Source organism: Ursus arctos, unplaced genomic scaffold (genome assembly GCF_023065955.2).
Source record: "Ursus arctos isolate Adak ecotype North America unplaced genomic scaffold, UrsArc2.0 scaffold_36, whole genome shotgun sequence".
In the NCBI taxonomy this organism is placed as follows: domain Eukaryota; kingdom Metazoa; phylum Chordata; class Mammalia; order Carnivora; family Ursidae; genus Ursus; species Ursus arctos.
In genome coordinates, this window is record NW_026623050.1 from 7,565,457 (window position 1) to 7,584,296 (window position 18,840).

The following is an 18,840-nucleotide window of genomic DNA, read 5'->3' on the forward strand; positions in this document are numbered from 1 at the left end:
GTTCTCAACGTGGGTTTGGGCTTGGAGAGCAACATCAGCACCACCTGGAAACCTGTGAGAGATGCAAATTTTGGGGTTTCACCCTAGACCCACTGAGTCAGAAACACTGGTGCAGGCCCTAGCAGTTTGTTTTAACACACTCCCCAGGTGATTTCTGTCACGTGAGTTCGGGGACTATGCTATTTGCACATGCAGTAGTTGCCCATAAAACCTACTGGGTCCCACAGCTCCATTTATGGGAAGTCGGTTCTCTCTACCTACTGACAGGGCACACTGCACTCACTCTGATGACCTGTCAACACAGGGAATTCCACACAGAAAATGACACTGTAAGAAAGCTTCAGTGTTAGAATTTAGACAAAGAACCGGGGCGCCTGGGTGGCTCAGTCGTTAAGCGTCTGCCTTCGGCTCAGGGAGTGGTCCCGGCATTCTGGGATCGAGCCCCGCATCAGGCTCCTCCGCTGGGAGCCTGCTTCTTCCTCTCCCACTCCCCCTGCTTGTGTTCCCTCTCTCACTGCCTATCTCTCTGTCTCTCTGTCAAATAAATAAAATAAAATCTTAAAAAAAAAAAATTTAGACAAAGAACCTAAAAACTCTACCTAAAGAGATGAACCAATGAACCAGAGTTCATGGTTTGATCATTCCTCCCCAGCACTTACCTTCACCACTAAAGTCCACAATGGAGGGGGAGTTGTAGGACAGCACTACAGACTGTTTGTGTCCAGCCCCACTTCACCCCCAGCCTAGTTCATATGTTGAACTCTAATACCCAATGTGAGGGTATTTGGAGGCAGGGCCTCTGGAAAGTCATTAGGTCATGAGGGTTCCACCTTAATGGGTGGAATGTGTTAGTGTCTTTATAAAGAAGCCCCAGAGGGCTCCCATGAGCCTTCCACCACGTGAGGGCTGTCCACAAACCAGGAAGTGGGCCCTCACTGGAGACCAACTGTGCCTGCACCTTGATCTTGGACTTCCCAGCCTCCAGAACTTGTTTCTAAGCCACTCAGTCTATGCCATTCTGTTAAGCAGCCAAACAGATTAAGATAGACAGCTACCGCACAGTCTGGTTTTTGGTTTCTTCGTATCTCAGGATAGCAGTTAATGGACCATAAGGAGACAAGATGCTGACCCTAAGGATACTTATACTCCAAGTGGGCTACTGAGAGTCCTTTAAGAAGTACCCCTTCCCAAGAGCATTACCCTGGCCTGGCTCAACTCCAGAACTGGGACCCACATTTTAGTTGTCCCAGATGTGGACTCAGTTTCTACTTCCCTCATCTCTCACAGAAGTCCTGCTTCTCCCCTGAGATAATCCATCCTTCCACACCAGTCCTGAACTACCATGTCTGAAATCAGTCCAAATCAGATTCCCAGATTAAAAAAAATTTTATTTCAGTACACATCTATAGCATTCATACATCTTGGTCTGGGGCAGGGGAAGGAGAGATTTCCATAGTTTGTCTTGCCCCCAAAAGAGGGGTAAATAGTTAAGTCACCATCCACTCCCAGTACAGACTCTCAGAAGCCCCAGATCCTGAGCTTCAGATATCAGGATATAATGGTAGGGCTCACCCTGCTCCAAAAAAGCTCAAACGGCCTGCTCCCAGGAAGGCAAGCCTTCTGCTCCTTTGTCCCCTGTGCACCCTCAGGACACAGAATCCTTTTGTCTGGCCAGGCATGTGTGGGTGAACCCCAGGAGAGTGTATCCATGTCTTCATCTGTAGCAACTATACTAGGCCTCTGATACCCCATTTTGGAGCATCCCTGAGGTCACTCTCTGGAGGTACTGCTGACGCAGAGGGGGCAACTGGGGATACAGCTCAAAGCCTTCCGGGAGGGCAGAATTAGGGAGCTTATAGTGGAGAAGGTGCTGCCGGAGACCCTGCAAAAAGGGAAGAAACTTTATGCAGTAGGTACTGAGATCCTGTTGAGATCTGTCCCCCAAGACCTACTCTTACCCTCTCCTCCAGGATGTGCCCTGTCCTACCTCATCTGCCAGCAGCGAAGTTTTCTGCAGCAGCCTCCTGCGGGCAGCCTTTACCTCATCCTAGAGGCAGAACAGGGAGGGAGAGATGGCACTGGGCCAAGGGCTGACACCCATCACTGGCCTCATCCAACCCTCCTCTCCTCCCCTGCTCACCCAGAGGCAGTGTCTCTTCTTCCCTTTGGAGATGGGGATGTAACTTACTGTGCTCCTGGGGTCCTGGGAGAAGATGAAGCTGTTGACATGGGCCACAGCCACAGCATAGAGCACAGGGCACCAACGTGGACAGAGGGCACCAGTAACCAGGGCCCGGAAGTAGAGCTGAAGGAGGGCCAGGTTGTCTTCAGGAGGCTCTGTATAGCACTCCAAGGACACAGGCAACTGTGACAGGGGGAGCGAGACATGCTGAGGGTGAGGGTGGGAATGCGTATCACAGGACAACACGGTGGATACTTGATGGTCACCTGAACCAGATTTTGAGGGCAGAGATAAGGTCCCGGACAGACATCCAGTCCTGTCTATCACAAGGACTGACGCTGAAGACTAAAGGGCTGGGAAGCAGGGGAAACTGGGAAATTGGGAAGCAGTAGTGAATTTCTACTGCCTACCAGTACTTGATTAATCTGTTTAAAATTAAAACTTTCAAAATGTCACATTCAATTGCTCAATTATATTATGAACCTTTCAAAAGTTCATTTTCTTTAAGAGTAACACTCTCAAAAATCACTCTTTATTCCATGCAGGAATGATTCTGAGAGGGGCACCTGGCTGGCTCAGTCGGTACAGCATGCAACTCTTGATCTCAGGGTTGTGAGTTCGAGCCCCATGTTGGGTGTAGAGATTACTTTAAAAAATAAAATCTTAAAAAAAAGAGAAATGATTATGAGAGAAAGAGGTAAAGTTTATACCCAGTGGTGTTTATCACAGTGTTACTTCAAACAGAAAATTAGAAACAACTGTCATGCCCGCCAAGGGATTCTGATAAAAGGATGTCCCTATACAACAGATTATAATGTAACAAAAAATGTTGATTTCTTAGAATAGTGATTGAGACATGCTTATTATGTAATGTTAAATGAAAAAAACATTATGCAGTGATCCCAATTTTATAAAAATATATATGCACATATAAAGACTAAAAAAAAGATAAATCAATGAAAACAGTTACTACTGGGCAGTGGGATTATGGATGACCATAATGTTCTTTTTAAATCTTTTTTTTTTTTTTAAAGAATTTATTTATTTGAGAGAGAGGTAGAGAGAGAGCGCACGAGAAGGGGGAGAGGCAGAGGGAGAAGCAGATTCCCCGCAGAGCTGGGAGCCCGATGTGGGGCTTGATCCCAGGGCCCAGAGATCATGACCCGAGCCGAAGACAGATGCTTAACCAACTGAGCCATCCAGGTGCCCCTATTCTTTTTAATTCTTAAAAATATTTTCTCTTTAGTTCTTTATATAAAATACTTACTTTATATACATATTAAATGCATTTATTAAAATATTTATATTTTAAACATACCAGAATAAGTTAGAGTGAAAATAAAAAACCAAATCTTAAAAAATAGTTAATTCTCATAGCTTACGTAAGTTTAACTCTTTAGCCTGATTTTTGAGGCCCTCTAAGACTTTATTAGCCTTATTTCCAACAAGCTCCTAAACTGAAATCTGATGCCTCCCTCTTCGCACCCTGTTACATTCCCCGCCTCTGAGCTTTTGCTGATGGTGTTCCACCAGATACATACTGTTTTTCGTCCTCAACATCAGATTCTACCCAACCTTCAGTGCCCAAGTCAATCTCCATTTCCTCCCCCTTTCTCCTTATGGGAAGTCCACTTTGATCTTTTCCTTTCCTCAATCCTGAACTGACATCTAAAATGTGAATAACTTAGAACTATATTGGTTTTTACTACGTCTCTTATCCAGATTGTAGCACTGAGCAATGAGTTGTGGCTTGCTAATAATAACCAATACATACTATATGCCAGATACCCTGTTAAACCCTTTTCATGGCTTCTCTTAATCTCCTCAAAATCCCCCAGAGGTAAGATAAGGAACCTGAGGACCACCAAAGCCCCCCACTGCTCAGGACTGTCCCCCAGGCCCAGTACAGGTAGGCTATGGCAGGCTCTGCTGGGCTGAGAAAGTACCTGGGTCAGAGGCAGGCCCAGAGCTCGCAAGGCTCCCACATGCTCCCCGAAGAGGGCGAGGCGCAAAGCGACGCTGAACCGGCGCTGTAGGGGAAGGAGAACCAGAGCTCCAAAGAGGTGGTCCCCGTAAGAGACGGCCTCAAAATGCTCCAGGAAGCTGGCATAGAGGTCAGGGAAAGACGCCAGGCCAGGAAGTGGGCAATCCAGCTTGAGGTCTCGCAGGACTTGAGGCTGGCAGAGCCGGGCCAGGAGGGCGGCCACCAGATGTTGTATTGGGGTCTCCCGGAACAGTTCACTGTCCACTAGGAACACACACATGAGCCGTGCCAGGCGGGCGGCGGGAGGCACGGCCCAGAGGGCCTGGGGGCGCCAGCTTTCCAAGACTAGCACCCACTGCAGAGCCCGCAGAGCTGTGCCTACAGTGTCAGCAGGAGGGAGCCCCGAGGGAGTGTCTGAGGCCTGGTGGTAGAGGTGGATCAGTGGCAGGAAAGGCCAGTCGGTGGGCAGCAGTGGCTCCTTAGGCAGAGGGAGCAGCAGGCCTGGGACTCGCTGGAGCTCCCCTCGGTACAAGGCCTGCGAGGCTAGCAGGCTGGCTCGGGCCAGTGAGCAGTGGGTCAGGTAGCAGCTGCGGATGCTGGGGAAGTCCTGGCAGGCCTGAGCCAGCAGAGCCCCTCGCCCACACCCTGAGTCCTTGCTGCTCCCTAAGGACAGCCGGTCAGAGAAGTCGGCTGCCTCTGGACCCCCTGACGCTCTTTCCCTGCAACAGAACCCAAAAGCCAAAAATGAGCGCTCGAACCACAGCACTCTGAACACCATGCCAGCTCTCTAGGGCTTCCCGGAGGTTCCTAGATCCAATCCTCCGTGTTCCCTAATCACTGTGTAGTCTGTGTAGCAGTCAAGAGGCTGGGCACTGGAGTCAGCTGCCTAGGGGCAGGCTGACAGGGGCTTCTCTGGGCTTCAGTTTCCTCGCAGTAAAATGGGGATAGCAATACCTATCTGACAGTACAGAGCAAAAACAACAGGAACACTTAAGAAGCGGCCAGGTACAGAGTAAGCACTCGGTCCGTGTTAGCTGTTACGTGTGTACAGTTAGTTTATACACCACTTCTTAGCCAGATGGTCACACGGAAATCTCACTGTAATTTTCCAGTGTGAATATCTTCATCCCCACTTTACTGATGACAAATGGAAGCTCTGACACAAAGAGCACAATCCATGGAAGAAAGGAGATTAAACTCAGGTCTCTTGGCTCCAAATTCGGCGGTGCTCCGTCACCAGCCACAGCAGCCTCTCAAAGGGCTAAGCTGATGTTACCAACCCTGAACTTACGGGAGGAACTCCAGACGGAATACACAGCTCAGCAGTAGCTCGTGGGCAAGGTGCTCACTTCCGGGCAGCAGTCGGCTCAGCAGGGCCAACACCATACTATGATGCAGGGCGGCGTTGATGGCCAGAACTGGCTGGGCTGTTGCCTACGAACAGGGAAGTGGGGGAGTTGGGCGGGGTGTGAGAGGGGACAGAGCAGAGAGATGTGAGGACACACGCAGAGAGGATAGCTGCACAGATCCTGGGCGTGTCTAGAGCGGAGGAGGATGTGCACGGACTGCCAGAAGCAGCACGGGTCCCCAGGCAGTTGGGGGGGGTTAACCGGAAGTGGGGGGAAAGGACAGCGGTCTGGGGGGTTGGGCTGTACCCACCACTCTCTGGGCCAGGATGAGTGCCAGATACTGCAGGTGGTACTCGTGGCGCAAGGCCCACGCAGAGAAGGGTGTAAGGTGTGGGGCAGCCACAGGAGCCAAACACTGGCGGAAATAGTTCTGGAGTCCGGGGGTGGCCAATACGGTAGCCAGCTGGAGAAAAGCAAACTTGTTCAGATCTGAAGGTGACTTTGATCTTTTCTGGGGTTCCTCAGGTGGCTGCCCCCACCCCCGGCCAACTCATAGAAATGGGGGCTGGCAGGAGAGACCTCCCTTCCCCAACAGGCACCTTTTGTTCCATCTTGCCCCTCCGCGCCCTCCACCACCCCTCTCATCCCCGCCTGAGCCCTAACCAGGCGCCTAGGTCTCACCTGGTCACATAGCCCCTTGTGGATCCGGGCCAAGGTGTTGAAAAGAGAGAGAAGGGCAGTGAGGAACGGGAACGGTGAGGCTGAGCCAGCCAGACTGAGAGAGGGGCAGCCTCCTGTGCTGCCCAGGGACACGAGGCTGGGGAGAGCTTCAGGGGCCCGAACACAGAACTGAGGGTTGCAGAGAGGGGAGCAGCTCCTGGAGGCAGAATGAAGACTCTGAGCAGGGCTCTGGTCTGATGTATGCCAGGCGGGAAAAGAGCTGCTTGGTCTGCGACCGAGGCCGGCAGGAACCGGGCTATGTGGACCACTACCCACGTTCCTCAGAGCCCTCAAGTGCTGCCGGCTAGCGATTCAGGTTTCCTTCTGGCTGAGAGGCTCTACTCAGGATGGACGAGGGAGCTAGACCTAGGAGTCCCACGGGGAGAGAAACTGCCTCCGCCCTCCTGCCCCCCCGCCCACGCACACACACACACACACACACGCGCACACACACACACACACACACACACACACACACACACACACACACACGCAGGACGTACCCAAGGGAATCCCACAGGCTGCCCAGAGTGGGTGTGCGCAGCAGGGGCAGCAGCAGGCTCTCCGACAGGCGCTCCGTATCCTGAAGCCAATCCCCTGGGCACAGGCTTGGCTGGAGGACCAAGGGGCTCACTGAGCTGATAGCCCGACACCCATTCTCCTAGACCCTGGGTCCCCAGGCCAAGCCCATTACTCTAAGAGCCCAAGAATCAGTGTTTGGAGGCTTCTGCCTTCTGACCCTCTGGAGAGAGAAAAGACCCCGAGGTTGCCCTGACACCCACTGTCCTCAGAGCATGAAGGCTCCAGGGAGACAGAGCTGCTGCTTGGCGGTCTCTGGTCCCCACCAATACAGCTCCTTGGCAGCCCCAATGGATGTGGAGGGGGGAAAAAGGAAGAAAGGTGGGAGGGAAAAGGCAGAGAGTAGGAAAAAGTGGAATATGGAGGTAGGGGCGGAGAAGTGGAAACGGAGAGGGAGAGAGAGGGTGGTATGTGAAGAGGGAGGCAGGCATGCAGGGCACAGAGGAAGGCAGGCAGGCCACACTCACCTGCTGGCTCCAGGCCTGGTAGTACGCATCCAGGAAGAGCAGGCAGGCAGTGGGCACGGGGCCCAAGGCCTGCCACATCTCAGGTCTGGGCAGCAACTTCAAGGTCTGTCTTAGACAGGGCTCCACAAGAGGCTGGAGGCCGGACACCTGTGTCCAAGTGATCGAGGAAGGGGTGGCCGACACACTGGCCCCAGCACCGTCACTACAGGAGTGCCAGAAGGGGTCACAGTGAAGGTCTGGCTGCCTCGACACTCCCATAAGCTCTACCCACCCGCTCTCTCTGGAGGAGCGCTTCTGCCTGTTCTGAAGCTCAGAGCTATAACCCACCTGCTGGGCTCAGGGGCGGTGCTGCTGGCGGCCAGGGTCAGGTGGGCGAGGAGAGTGAGCGAGGAGGCTATCCGCTGCAATGACAGGGGCCGAGGGGGCTGCATGCTGAGCTCCTCCGGCACAGCCTGCAGGGCTCGCATCAGCACTGGGTACAGCTCCCTGGGGGAGAACAATTACTGTCTTTCAGTGTACGAAGACCCTGGATGTGGAGACAGAAGACACAAGGCAGGGCGCTGCCCCAGGGATCTGCAGTCTGGTCAGGGAAGCTCGGGAGGGAGAGGCCCCAGGGCTGGGCACTCTTAGAAGGCTTCAGAGGGAAGGAAGGCTGGGGGCTGAAGGGAAGGAGGTAGACTTTCCAGGCTTCCTCCCAACAGGGGATTTAAACTGGATTTCACCAAGCTACTAAGACTGTGGTGCACAGAATGTGGTTACCTCAGCTTTGTTCTACTGCCCCCCGGCTAGTCCTGGCCCCCAGGCTGTCTTCATTCCTCCCAGAATCCCCTCCTCCTCATTCTCAGCCTCCCTCAGAGCTGGACACCTTGAGCAAGGCTGAGTCATCAGATTAGGCCCCAGTGCAGAACTGGAGGGGTCTCCAAGGGAGCCGACTCCCGTGTCTCCTCACCTGTAAAGGTCAGCACCCTGGCCATAGGAGGCGGCCACAGCCCATAGACGGAAGGCCTCGGTGCTCAGCGTCTCGGCTTCCTCTGGGGGCAAGGCCATTTCCTGGGGAGCCTCTGCTATAAAGCGGCACAGGCGGCTCCGGAGATCGAAGCTGCTCAGCTGGGGTGAGAGGGCGGAGTGTGGGCCTACCATTCAGCTGGGGGCCCAAGCGGCCTCAGGTTCTCTCTCTGTGTCAGCCCTGTTCCAGGCCCCTCTCGTGCCACAGGGTCTTAGCTGTGGACCAGGATGAAACTACCTCATCCAACCCTCCCTCCCCTCCTTCTTTTTAGCAAGCACTTGCTAGGAACCTTCTCTAGGGCGACATGGCTCTGGATGATGGCTGCCCATCTCTATGTGGCTCTTCTGGTCTGGGTCCAGGGAAGAGGGAGCCCTCCCTTCAGGTAACGAAAGCATAGTAGGCCTATAGGGTACACTAGACTCTAGGTGACTAGGTTCCTGGCTGGTTGTTCCTGGTGCAGAGAGGAAGAGGAAGATGGCATGAGCCAGTTACCCAGAGTCCAGACGCCAAGCTTAGTCCCCAGCCCAGCCCTGTTGTGAGCCCCTCCTCCCTGGATCTTTGTCCTGCTCACCAGCCGGGCAGCAATGTTCCTACCAGCCGAGGCCAGGACACGAAGTAGTTTCATGGCAATGGCACAGGGAACTTTGTGTAGACTGGGGGCAGGCCCCACCCCCATGGGGGACCAGCTAGTGGGCAGGAACTCTCGAACCACGGTCTCTATTAGCCGTGGGCACTCTAGGACCTGTCAGGGGACAGGAAGAAAAGGGAGGCAGGGAGGCTGAGGGTCAGACCCAGGCCCAGCTAGGCTCTTTGCCCAGTCCTTGCCTCCTTCCCTTCTCTTTCTCACCCTTGTGGCTGACTCCAGGGAATGCCGGGCCAGACGGATGAGCACAGCCAGGATGTCAAGGACCACAGAAGGTGCTGGGCAGGTTACCTCTAACACGTAGCGCAGCCGAGGCAGCAGGTTGGTAGCCAGAAGCCCCTGGTGATCAGACAGATAAACCCAGTGCCAAATGCAGCTGGGCCCCAGGCCTTGATGACCCTTCTTGCCTAAGATGTGCTTGCCCTATGGGGGCGCTGCGGTGGCACGGTCGGTTGAGCGTCGACTCTTGATTTCGGCTCAGGTCCTATCTCAGGGTTGTGGGATCGAGCCCATTTGGCTTGGCACTGGGCATGGAGCCTGCTTGGATTCTCTCTCTCTCTCTGCACCACCCCCCCAACCCCAAAAAGGTGTGCTTGCCCTCAAGGTCGTGGAACAGGTGCAGCTGCCCCAGCATCTGTACCTTGATGACGTCACGTCGAGCCAGGTCAGATGGAGGCCGGTTTCCTTCCTCAGAGCTCTTCCTTTTTGCTTTCTCTACTGGAGGCTCTTCATCTTCATCCTCATCATCTTCCTTGTCTTCCTGGCTGGGCATCAGAGGAAACACCAAAGCTCCATGATACCAGGAGAAGGTGCCGTCGAGGAGCTCCTGCCATAGGGAAGAGAAGGGGGTGGGAAGAAGAGGAAGGGGGCAGGCCTCAAAAGAGGGTCTAGCAGTAGTCAGCAGAAGCCACGCACCAAGAACAGAAAGGCAAGGCTGCTGGGCTTTGGGGCTCTTAGGAGAAGATGGTGACGCTGCCATCCCATTCTCTGCTCTGCCCGGCAAAGCCATTGCAGTGACAGTGTGCCCGGCAGCAGGGGTAGGGAGCCTGGTGCCTCAAAGCCCCATTTCTATCCCTGCGTACCTCATCTCCGGGAGCCACCAGCAGAGCCCGAAGAGCCCGGACGGCAGCTGCAATGACCCCATCCACTCTGTCATCCAGGGAGAAGCGCAGCAGGAAGAGGAAACCAGCATCCAAAAGGAGGCGCAAGACACTGCCCACTAGTCGGTCCCCAAACTCACCGGCCTGGGCCTTGGGGGCAGGGGAAAACCTTGCTGAAGATGTTGAAGTTACAGTCTTTGTCCTAAACCCTTCACTTGCCCAGCTATGACCCTGGGTTTGTCCCATTCCCAGTCTGCCCCAGAGGGAGCTGCTGTATGGGCTCCTGGGCTAGGAGGTGGGGAAGTCTGAGGTCGGGGGGTGAGGTATGGGGGCAGGCAGGACCGGGCCAGCAGTGCACTCACCCTGCCGATGACCTGGGCCAACACGTGCAGTGCTAATGCTCTCTGCTGGGACACCTGGCTGCGCGTGAGGTGGAAGAGTTCCTGCAGGGAGTACCCTGCTCTCTGGGGCAGGGACAAGAAGTCAGTAGGAGCCAACACACAGGGCAGCACCCCCCAACCAATACACAGAAACCCCAATACTCCAGGCACTGAGTCAGTTGTCAAGGGGAAGGCAAAGTTAAGTAAGTGGTATCTCTTGCCTCTTCTCTCCATGGATCCTCAAACTGGTAAAGAAGATAAGATTTGGTCACACAAGTGACCATGGCATAAAGCAGACGGGGAGGACTGCGGTAATCCGTGTTTAACTTGCAATAAGAGAATAGGAGAGAGAGAGAAAAGGGGGACCTGGAAAAGTGATGTGGTCTCAGCAGGTGGGTGGAGCTTCCGTGGCCTGAGGAACTAAGTCTGGAGGTCCTTGAGCGCACGCTGTATGCGGGGAGAGAGCACAAGGTGGTGAGGCAGGAGTGAGAAGGCAGAGCTAGAGAGTCAGCAGGGAGAGACTGTCGAAGGCCTGTCTCACCAGGCTAAGGAGCCAAGACTATTCTGTGAGCAGAAGGGAGCCAGAAACTTTCCAAGGCAAGGCGCGGCCTGGGCCGGGCCAGACGGAATCAGTATGGCAGTCCCATGAGGGATGGATGGGAAGACATGGCGACTGAACAGAGAAGAGGGAGCAAGCCTCTTCTCTAGAAAGCACCAGGGGAGGTGACAGACATAAAACTGGCAAGTTCAGGCAACTGACTGGAATGTGAAGGAACGAGGAGAAACATTTTGAGCCTAAGAACCTATGGACGGCAAGGCCATAAAATAGAATCGGCTACACAGAAGGTCCAAGGCAACTGACCAGAGGTCCTCTTCCATACGGTTGATAAAAGCACTTGCTGAGAACTGCCCAGTCCTCCCTGGGCCCCATGCCTCACCTCTGCCTCTTCTCCATGGTGGTGCAGGCCCAGATGGGTGGGCAGGTCCACATCGGGGGCCAGTAGCTCTCCCTGAAGATTAAATCGGGCCTGCATCCTCTAATGGGAACAGAAAGAAGGCTGGGGACACAGCAACGTCCCTACAACCCACTCCTCACCTTTCATCCCAGGCCTTCGGTCCTGACTCTACTGGAGTGGAAATGGAACTCCCTTGGCCCCAGGGGCCACGCAGGGTGATGGGGAGAGGAGGAGGAGTGCAAAGGAGAAATGTTTCTCAAGCTCCAGGGAAGAAAAGGGCCTGAGTTCGGGTGCAAGAGCATGGGAGAGAGGGGACAGGGGGAGGTGGACAACCGATGTGGTCTCAGTGGGTGGGATGAGCTTCCACGGCCACTCACAGCTCGCTCCACCCCTTGTAGGCCAGCTGGCCCTCCTCACCTCCTGTGTCCTCTGCCTCCGCAGCGGAGGCAGATCCTGGGTCCAGTGGAGTTTCTCCAGCTCCACAGTGTCCATGTGCACCCATTCTTTGTGGGGGGTAACAGGCAGTGCCAGAGCTAGGAAGATGGAAGCAGAGCAGTATTCTCTAAGGAGCTCAGCTCACTGATCCCCTGGGGTCCCAGCCATTACCCCGCAGCTGCCATATCCACCTCTGCCTAAGGGTCTGGCAGCCTCTGCCTTTAGCTAGAATTAAGTGGCATAGCCCAGGGGCTGCAACTCCTGGGAACTGGGCGAATATCTCAGATATGGTAGAACACACCCAGTCCTGGGTTCTAGCCCGATGCGGACCCCAAGTACTTGCTGGGAGGGGCAGGAGAAAGAGGAGGAGATAAAGAAGAGGAGAGAGAGGGAGCAGAGGCGGAAGGGAGGACCATATATATCAGGGAAAACACAGTTCTCCACTGCCTAGTACTGACCTTCTAAAGAAGCAGGGGAGTGGGGCAATGAGGGGCAGCGATCCTGCTTCTGCGGGCCAAGACACAGAAACACACATCGGGGACATCCTCCTTCTTCTCCCCCGACCCCCACCTGACCCGCTCAGCTGGCCTGGAGCTGAGGGGCAGGAGGTTCCTGGCTTTCATAATCCAATTTATTCTTTTGTTAATCACTAATAAAATAATCCAGGTCCTGGGAAATGAGAGCTCTCACTGGCCTCTCTGCTTTAGGTCTGGCATGTTCGTAAGACCTGCGTCAGCCTCTCCTACCCTCGCCCTGGCATCTCCCCCTCAACACGGACAGCAGAGGCAGAGAACTGTGGGGTGGGCAGAGCCGGAGGGTGGAGATGATCTGCTGGGGGAGGGTTCAGCCGTCACATCCTGCTGCCACTTACCAGGAAAGAGGGAAAAGGAGCAGTAACAGGACAAGAAAACAGGAAGCATATGCAGGAGGAACATACATTATCAGCAAATGAAGAATGACTTCCAGACAATAATGAAGATTAATGTTAGATGTCCAAGGACAGACAAGATTCTCTCTTTTCCCATCTGCCAGGCCTAGGAGAAGGGATACTTTCCTCTACTTTTATTCCCCCAAAGATGTCCCCCTTCCTCCAAACCTGGGGCTCCTGGATCTGGATCATCTTCCTGCCTGGGCTCACTTGCAGAAGTGGGCACAACGGGTTCCTCTCCAGTGACCTCAGCAGAGTGTCTTCCTGGCCCCTGCTCCTCTGTGGCCTTCTCTCCCGCTTGCTCATGGGTGCGGCCGTGAGACCTCAAGAAGGCAACCAAGTTGGGATCTAGAGGAGAGGATGGAAGGGAGAGTGGGCGGTGGCAGATCCCCCCCGCCCCCAGGCTCGTGTAGACCTGAATCCTGCTGAATACTGCCTATCTACTAGTGCCAAGGCCAGGACAAGCCCCTTCCCACCTCTGGCCTGAGCCCCCTGGGCTCTCCTGGGGCCTCGATGACCCACACCTGTCACTAGGACCTGCCCACCCACCCTTCTCTCCATGCTTCACAGTCCCCTGGCCCACGCAGGTTCCTGCCCATCCCTGTGCTTGGCTCCAGGTCAGAGGCCCAAAGGAAGTGGCTGTGGAATAAATGAATGAAAGCTGACCAGGGCCAAAGAGAAGACATTTAGGGGAACAGCTTCTCTCACTTTCAGCTCATTTATTTATGCACAAATATTTCCTGGAACCTAATCTACGTTATGCTCTATAAAGGTGCTAGGTATACAATCTGGGACAAGACTGACTTGGTGCTACTGCTATGAGGGATGGCATGGTAGAGCGTCATATACAGAACATGTCACAGCTGTTCTAGAGACAGCTCAGCTGTAATACAGCACACGTTACCCTAGAGCAGTGCAGCATACACGATGTAGTGGTTGACAGCAGGGCCTGTCAGACCCGACAGACCTGGGTTTACATCTCACCCGTGTTCTTTACCAGCCACATGACCTGTGGGAGAATTTCTTCAAGTTTTGAGACTCAGTTTTTTTTTTTCCTAAGTAAATGAAGCTAGTACTACCTACCGTATAGGGACTGTTTGAGGACAGGATGAAATAATGCATTCAAACACTCAGCAAAAGGCCTGGCCCTCGCATTAAGCCTTCCTCGGTAAGTGGCAATCCCTTCCGAGCCCAGGCTCAGCAGGAAAGCCAGCCATGCCATACCGAGCTGGGCCAGCAACCGCTGCTGCTCCTGCAGGATCTCCTCAGGAGCCATGGTTTGCAGTTTTGCTATGTTCTCTTCATGGATGGTCTGGGCTTCCTGCTCAGCATCCTGGCTCCTGAGCCCCTTCCCTGTGACCAGATGGGGTCCCTGGAAGCCGCAGCTGCCCCATAGAAGCTGGCCGCCCTGCTCCCGAGGTGTGAGTGCCTCACAGGATGCAGCACCTGGAAGAAGTGTATCATCAGTTTCATCGCCTCGCCTCAGCTGGGCCTTCTGGCCCTCTTCCCTAATCCCATTAGCGCTGGAGACAGATGAAGGCCCCAGAGATTTCCCGGACACAGAGTGGAGACACTCCCCCCACGCCCCCCACCGTAACACAAACACAGGTTGGACTGGGTGGCGACCTCTCCACTCATTTTTCCCCTTTCTGAGGGATGTTTCCTTAAGAAACATCTTACTTTTTTTTTTTTTTTTTAAGATTTTATTTATTTATTTGACAGAGATAGAGACAGCCAGCAAGAGAGGGAACACAGCAGGGGGAGTGGGAGAGGAAGAAGCAGGCTCCCAGCGGGGGACCTGATGTGGGGCTCGATCCCATAATGCCAGGATCACGCCCTGAGCTGAAGGCAGATGCTTAACAACAGAGCCACCCGGGCGCCCCAGAAACATCCTACTTTCTGACTCTTCTCTTGGATGTCCAGGTAGCTGTCTGCCTCCAGAAGTCCACCCCCAGCTTTTCTGCTAATAATTTGCATCATTCAAGCAATCTTGGTCTACATCTTTATTTTACAGTCTCTGCAGGACACCTCTGTCTTCTTCTTTTCTCCTAGGGTCAACCAACGACCTGCATTCTCCCTGCACCTAAGACCCAGATGTAGACCCAAGCCAGCCGTACTCAATACTGTAAGTGGGGAAAAGGGACAGCTTCCTCTTTAGATGGCTCAAATGCCATTTAAATATGCTTTCATATTTGACGCCAGGAAGACATATACCCCAATGTGACTCTATGATTGTGTATTACAAAGGCTGAGCCCAACTCTCTTCAACCCCAGCTTACGCTCTGGTGGATCCAGGGTAGACACAACTTCTCTAACTGGTGGGACCCTGGCTTCAGATGCTCTCTTTGCTGCAATTTCTTGGGCAAAGATGCTTCTCTTACCAGATGTTGAATTCCCCTATGGGGCAAAAAGAAAACTCAGGTGACTGATGCTCACTACCCCATTCTCTTCTCACTTACACTGGAACGAAGAGATAAAAGGGACTGGCTTAATCTCTAAGGGTCACAACTCTCATCCTCAGAAAAAACAGGGCTCTATAGGAGGACAGGTCTTGAAGTCAGACAAATTTGGGTTGGATTTCTGGTTCTTCTATCTATTAGATGTGTGGTGTTGGACAAGTTACTCATCTTTTCAGGGTCTCAGTTTACTCATCTGAAAAATGGAGACGATAATACCTACCTTACACGGTTGTTACGAGAATTAAGTAATGTGTATAAAGTGCTTAGCATGGCGCTGCCTTAATAAGAGAATTGCTTATCATTATTCAGATTATCTGCCTGAGGAAGATGCACTGTGAGGCTCACCTGATGTCTCCCAAGTACCATCTGAGCACCTTGCCTACCTGTCTCTCCTGTGAGCGATGGAACACAGGAGGGAAAGCAACACCACTGGGCACAGGCAGATTCACTGTCACTGAACTTGTATCTCGTTCCTGCAGCAACAAAGCACAAAGTAGTGAAGATTTCCCCAGACTGGACACTATCCCACTAGCCCCAATTCTGTATGACTAGAATCTCTCTCTAGGGAGTCATGAACCCACCTTGCTTCTTTGCACACAGTGCTTCTAAAGCAGCCCCAAACTGACTGCGGGGGAATAAAGTCCCACCTTTCTGAAGCACCCTCTACTCCTATCCCTCACTACCCCCCCCCCAATATTCTTGCTGCCCCAGGATGCCTCATCCCACTCAACCAGGGTGAGACGCACAATAATCTTAGTCAAGACAGCAGTGATGTGCTGATCATGCCTGTTCAGCCTCTCTTCAGGGTCCTCATGTTCAGGCAGGGGGCAGCCAAGGCTGGGTCTAGCTCTCTTCGGGGGAGCAGGAACCAAAGCTGGGGGCGAATCTGGGAGATCTGAGAAAGGAAAAAACCTAGATGTGAGGATACTCATTCCTTCCCAGGAAAAGAATGAGGGCAGGGGGGAATCAAAGAAAGAAAGGCAGCTGCTGTGGGGCCCTGGCTCAAGCTGTGTCACCTTGGGGAAGATATTTAACTCTGTGAACCTCAGTTTCTTCAAGTGTAAAATGGGGCTGCAGCAACAGAGGCTATACAGTGTCTGAAATAACGATGGAGGAAAATCCAGCCCCATCAGGAAGAGGAAGAGGACCCTGAGGCCATACCCTCTCTCTTTCTCAGCCTCACACCCACAGCTACTCACTGTCCAGTGTTACCACATCCCGACGATCCTGCAGCAGAGGCTGGTCCAGGTTAGTGTTGCCACCTCCCCTATTTCCTTTCTTCACCAGTTGTACTGCTGGGACTGCACCAGTTGCAAGAAACTGACTCTGGAAGCGCAGCAGGTCCACCTCCGACTCCCCTGGCTTTGGTCTTGACAGCATCTCGACACTCCAGCTGCCCTTCTGGTGCAATTCTTTCCAGCACTGCTTTGGTGTGGGGGTCCCCTCTCATTCAACCCTACAAACAATGAAGCTCATAGGCCCTCTGCAGCTGAACCCTGATGCTCTTTATTGTGCATCAGAAAAGACAGTTCTTAGGTTCACATCAACTCATTCCTTCTCATGCATACCTTATTACCATTCCCTCCCTATTTAGCCCTCCTTGATGTCATCAGCCTAAGAATATTTACTGCCAACTCAAGATTGTTTACAATCTGGATGATAAAAAGTCTCAGGAACAACTGTGGGAAAAAATAACATCAGGAGCCAGGCAGATAGGGAGTAATGATTCTGTATCAAACTGGAGAGCATATATGCCTGGCCCAAAGGTGTTCGAATTATTAAAACAAAACAAAAAACAAAAAAACCTCGGACTATACAAGATCAACATATAAAAATCATCTGTATTTCTACACACCAGCAAAAAGAACAATCAGAAAATGAAATTAAGAAAACAATGTCACTTACAATCACATCAAAAAGAGCAAAACACTAGGAATAAATTTCACCAAAGAAGTACAAGACTTGTACACTGTCGGGCCGACAACTGCCTCTAGGGCTCTGCGGTCACGGACATTTGTGGACCACCCGAATCAACAGAGAAATCACCGAGTCTCAGCTTATGCAGCCTGCGGATGGAGGGCCGTGGCCGGTTTCTCCACACCGAAGAGGCCGCGGCCACTCCAGCGTAGAGCAGACACTCGGGGAGGCTCCCACAAAGGAACTGCATACCCTGTACCAGAGCCCTCCGCTGGAGAACTCCGAAGTCCGTCCCTCCAGCGCAGTCCCTGACTTACTCTAGGACCGCCTGGGCGCCGCCATCTTGCCCCGCAAGGGCCGCGCTTCCGCCGCCACCGGATTCAAGCTTCCGCCCTGCAGCCGGTCCCCGCCTCTCCCTGGTCTGGCTCCACCCGCTCTAGGGTTTGCCCGCTAGGCGCCAGGACACACGCCCCCCTTTTTTAAAAACTTGATTTACTGGAGTAATCTCGACGTTCTATGTGGGGCCCTAGCTCCACCCCGAGATGGAGAGTAGCGTGCTCTTCCGAGTGAGCCAGCCAGGTGCCCCTGCACTCGGGACCCTTGAGCGCGAAGATACTCGGCTAGCCCTGCCCTACCCCAGCATGTTAGCTCTATGCTGACACTCAAAACACTCATCCTTCGGGGGTACAGCAGGCACAGGCCCTTCTGCACATACGACACCCGTGACAGAGGCAAAGTGTACTTCAGACGCTTCTCTGCACTCACCAGCCCTGATAATCCCATCCTAAACCCAGCACCCAAGCTCGTGGGCAGCACCCAGAAACCTGCACACACCAAGGTGACCTCCCCACTGCGTTTATGGGTGAGCAAGAAGGTAAGCATGTAAAAGGAAAGGCGCGGCTTAAGTAAGAAACTCTGTAGGAATGGCAGTGGTGAGAAGAGAGAAGAAAACAGTCTCATTACCCACAGGGTGATCACCTTCGTGAGCGTCCTGCCTTTGGCCAAGCAAGTGCCTTTTCTGGGAAATCCTCCTTTTCTTCTCCCCCCCGCCCCCAAAGTGAAAGGTTGATGAGGATTTTAGGTGAAAGGTTGATGAGGATTTTATCTATGATGGATCAGGTTGCCAGCTTATGAACATCACTAAAAGTGAGACAACTAGACATAATGTGCTCCTGATTTGATGCAATTGGATGTACAAAACACTTCCCAAGAAACCTTTTTTTTTTTTTAAGATTTTATTTATTTATTTGACAGAGATAGAGACAGCCAGCGAGAGAGGGAATACAAGCAGGGGGAGTGGGAGAGGAAGAAGCAGGCTCCCAGCAGAGGAGCCTGATGTGGGGCTCGATCCCAGGACTCCGGGATCACGCCCTGAGCCGAAGGCAGACGCTCAACCGTTGTGCCACCCAGGCGCCCCCCCAAGAAACCTTTATGCCAAAAAAATAAACTTGAATCTAGTGAAAGATCTAGATCTACCGAGCTACAGAAAAATGGGTGGTAGAGGAACACGTTAAATGACAGCACAAGAATACAATTAACCAAACCCAAATTGTGGAAAATTCTACAAATGACCTAGTTTCTTCTATAAATTTCGTGTCCTGGAGAGAAGGGGTACCTTTTTTAGATTTACGAATACATGAGAGACTATCAATTAAGTATATGGTCATGTTTGGATCTTGATTCAAACAAACCTAATGTAAGAAGACGTTTTTTGAGACTGTTGGGGAAAAAACTA

The 18,840-nt window shown here is 52.9% G+C and overlaps 1 protein-coding gene across 3 annotated transcripts; it reads right to left on the reverse strand.

Annotated features, from left to right (window-relative positions):
- Positions 1-1,367: 1,367 nt before the first annotated feature.
- RPAP1 (RNA polymerase II associated protein 1) lies at positions 1,368-17,491 on the reverse strand. 3 transcript variants are annotated; one of them, XM_026479970.4, is made up of 25 exons: positions 17,423-17,491; positions 16,388-16,644; positions 15,935-16,083; positions 15,572-15,661; positions 15,009-15,126; positions 13,954-14,175; positions 12,898-13,077; positions 11,784-11,899; positions 11,349-11,447; positions 10,393-10,494; positions 10,013-10,180; positions 9,571-9,756; positions 9,135-9,269; positions 8,859-9,029; positions 8,231-8,388; positions 7,609-7,767; positions 7,282-7,483; positions 6,739-6,848; positions 6,197-6,392; positions 5,826-5,978; positions 5,458-5,600; positions 4,129-4,885; positions 2,189-2,365; positions 1,988-2,047; positions 1,368-1,882 (listed from the first exon to the last, which is right to left on the reverse strand). In XM_026479970.4, exons 2-25 carry the CDS (start codon positions 16,566-16,568, stop codon positions 1,733-1,735), a joined length of 4,182 nt encoding a protein of 1,393 aa, XP_026335755.2. In that variant the 5' UTR covers positions 16,569-16,644; positions 17,423-17,491; the 3' UTR covers positions 1,368-1,732. The 3 variants fall into 3 exon arrangements, with proteins under 3 accessions (XP_026335755.2, XP_026335756.2, XP_044248441.2); XM_026479971.4 differs by having other exon boundaries at positions 17,358-17,466; XM_044392506.3 differs by having other exon boundaries at positions 17,094-17,466.
- Between the last annotated feature and the right edge of the window lie 1,349 nt (positions 17,492-18,840).